We start from the raw sequence: 1,447 nt of genomic DNA, 5'->3' as shown, positions 1-1,447 counted from the left end.
GGGGCCGCGCCGCGAGGGGAAAAGGCGCCAAGGCCCGCCCATGGCACCAACAGGGGGATTTGGGGACAGCGCTAAGGAGCAGTGCTCCTACCCGGTTTCATTTTTCATTAACACAGCCCCGCGGTTGCCGAGACACCTCTTAAGAACATTAAAAGTTAAGCTAAAGGCTGTCAAAATTTCTGTTGGCTAAAACAGCCTTCAGCTCTAGTTATGATGTGTGGAAAAGGCAGAGTAAACAGAATATAGACAAACAGGAATACAAATAAATTAGAAGGGAGAAGTAAAACACTCTCCCTGAATGTTTATTTCGTGTAACAGTTAAAAACCCTTCTTTAAAAGAGAGAAAAGGAAATGTAAATAAATTGCTCCACTTCTGTCATCAACACGATCCATGTAAATCATCTGCTCCTGCTGCTCGGTTTGATCAGTCACGATGCACTTGAAACTGCCAGCTTTTTTAGGTGGTCCATGAATACCTGGAGACTCACATCATCTGTCAGGATTGGAGCTCCTGATTCCTGCAGAAAAAAATAAAGAAACAACAGTATTTTAGGCTCCTTCTTAACACGGGACAAACTGAGAGCACATCAAATGCCAGCACTCTGAACTAATTGCCTGCTAAATCAACCACCTTTTTCTTCTGCAAAAGACAGATGCTTCTCTTTGGCAATAGCACTGACATTACCCTCTAGTATAATCTGAACTGCTGCAGGGAAGTCTCTTCTTCCTAAAGCATAAGGAATTTTTCTGCTCAAAGCTCTACACAAATAAGGTAAGCAAAGAGGATATAAAAAGACTCTCAGCTAAATTAGATCTGTATGTATCCATCTGCTAGTTACTTTTTCCAGAATACTGGAAATACATGACATCCAGGCTTGAAAACTGCATTCTGATCATCCAGTGCTGCCCACCAGTGCTGTTTATCTTATCAACAACCATGATAAGGAATCAAGGACAAATGTAACACCGTTCATGGCCACATGGTGAGACAGGATGGCTACTGCACACATAAACACGTACATTTTACAGCATTCCCAAACATGAGCAGCTCTTCCATGACTTACCTGGCCCCAGGCATAGAGGTTATTGTGGGTCTGAGAAGGATTCACTTTAGACAGGAGGAACCGGGCCTATAAAGACAAAAGATGAGGAGTTTGGTAAAATGAGAGACCTGTCTGCTTCCTCAGGCTTCATCCCATCTTAGATCCATGACCAGCAATGCTCCTGCTTTTGCAAGCAAGGTACTAATTTAACTGTAGCAGGTTTCAATTCCCGAAATAGCCCTGCTCCACAGAAAACTTGTCTCCAAGAGACACAAAGTGCTCTGTTACAGCAGGCTGTGCTCTCCTGGCAGGGCAGCTCTGATTCCGTGAGACAGGAATCCATGGCACAGGAAACACCAGCACTGTTCCTCCCATGCCACATCTGCTCTTCCGTAAAGAGCTCA

At 44.2% G+C, this 1,447-nt stretch overlaps 1 protein-coding gene across 2 annotated transcripts in view; it reads right to left on the bottom strand.

The window, feature by feature from the left end:
* Positions 1-263: 263 nt before the first annotated feature.
* The window catches only part of SEC23B (Sec23 homolog B, coat complex II component), a 14,324-nt gene continuing 13,140 nt past the window's right edge, over positions 264-1,447 (bottom strand). For both annotated transcript variants that reach the window (XM_008630363.2, XM_017730082.1), the window contains exons 19-20: positions 1,065-1,130; positions 264-518 (exon numbers count right to left, since the gene is read on the bottom strand). In XM_008630363.2, the coding sequence (XP_008628585.1) occupies positions 429-518; positions 1,065-1,130 (156 nt within the window). In that variant the 3' untranslated portion in view covers positions 264-428. The remainder of the gene's footprint in view (positions 519-1,064; positions 1,131-1,447) is intronic.

The sequence above is a fragment of the Corvus brachyrhynchos genome, unplaced genomic scaffold, assembly GCF_000691975.1.
Source record: "Corvus brachyrhynchos isolate BGI_N302 unplaced genomic scaffold, ASM69197v1 scaffold101, whole genome shotgun sequence".
Taxonomy (NCBI): Eukaryota; Metazoa; Chordata; class Aves; order Passeriformes; family Corvidae; genus Corvus; species Corvus brachyrhynchos.
Note: the sequence above shows the minus strand (reverse complement) of the source record. Positions and strands in the feature narration are given on the sequence as shown.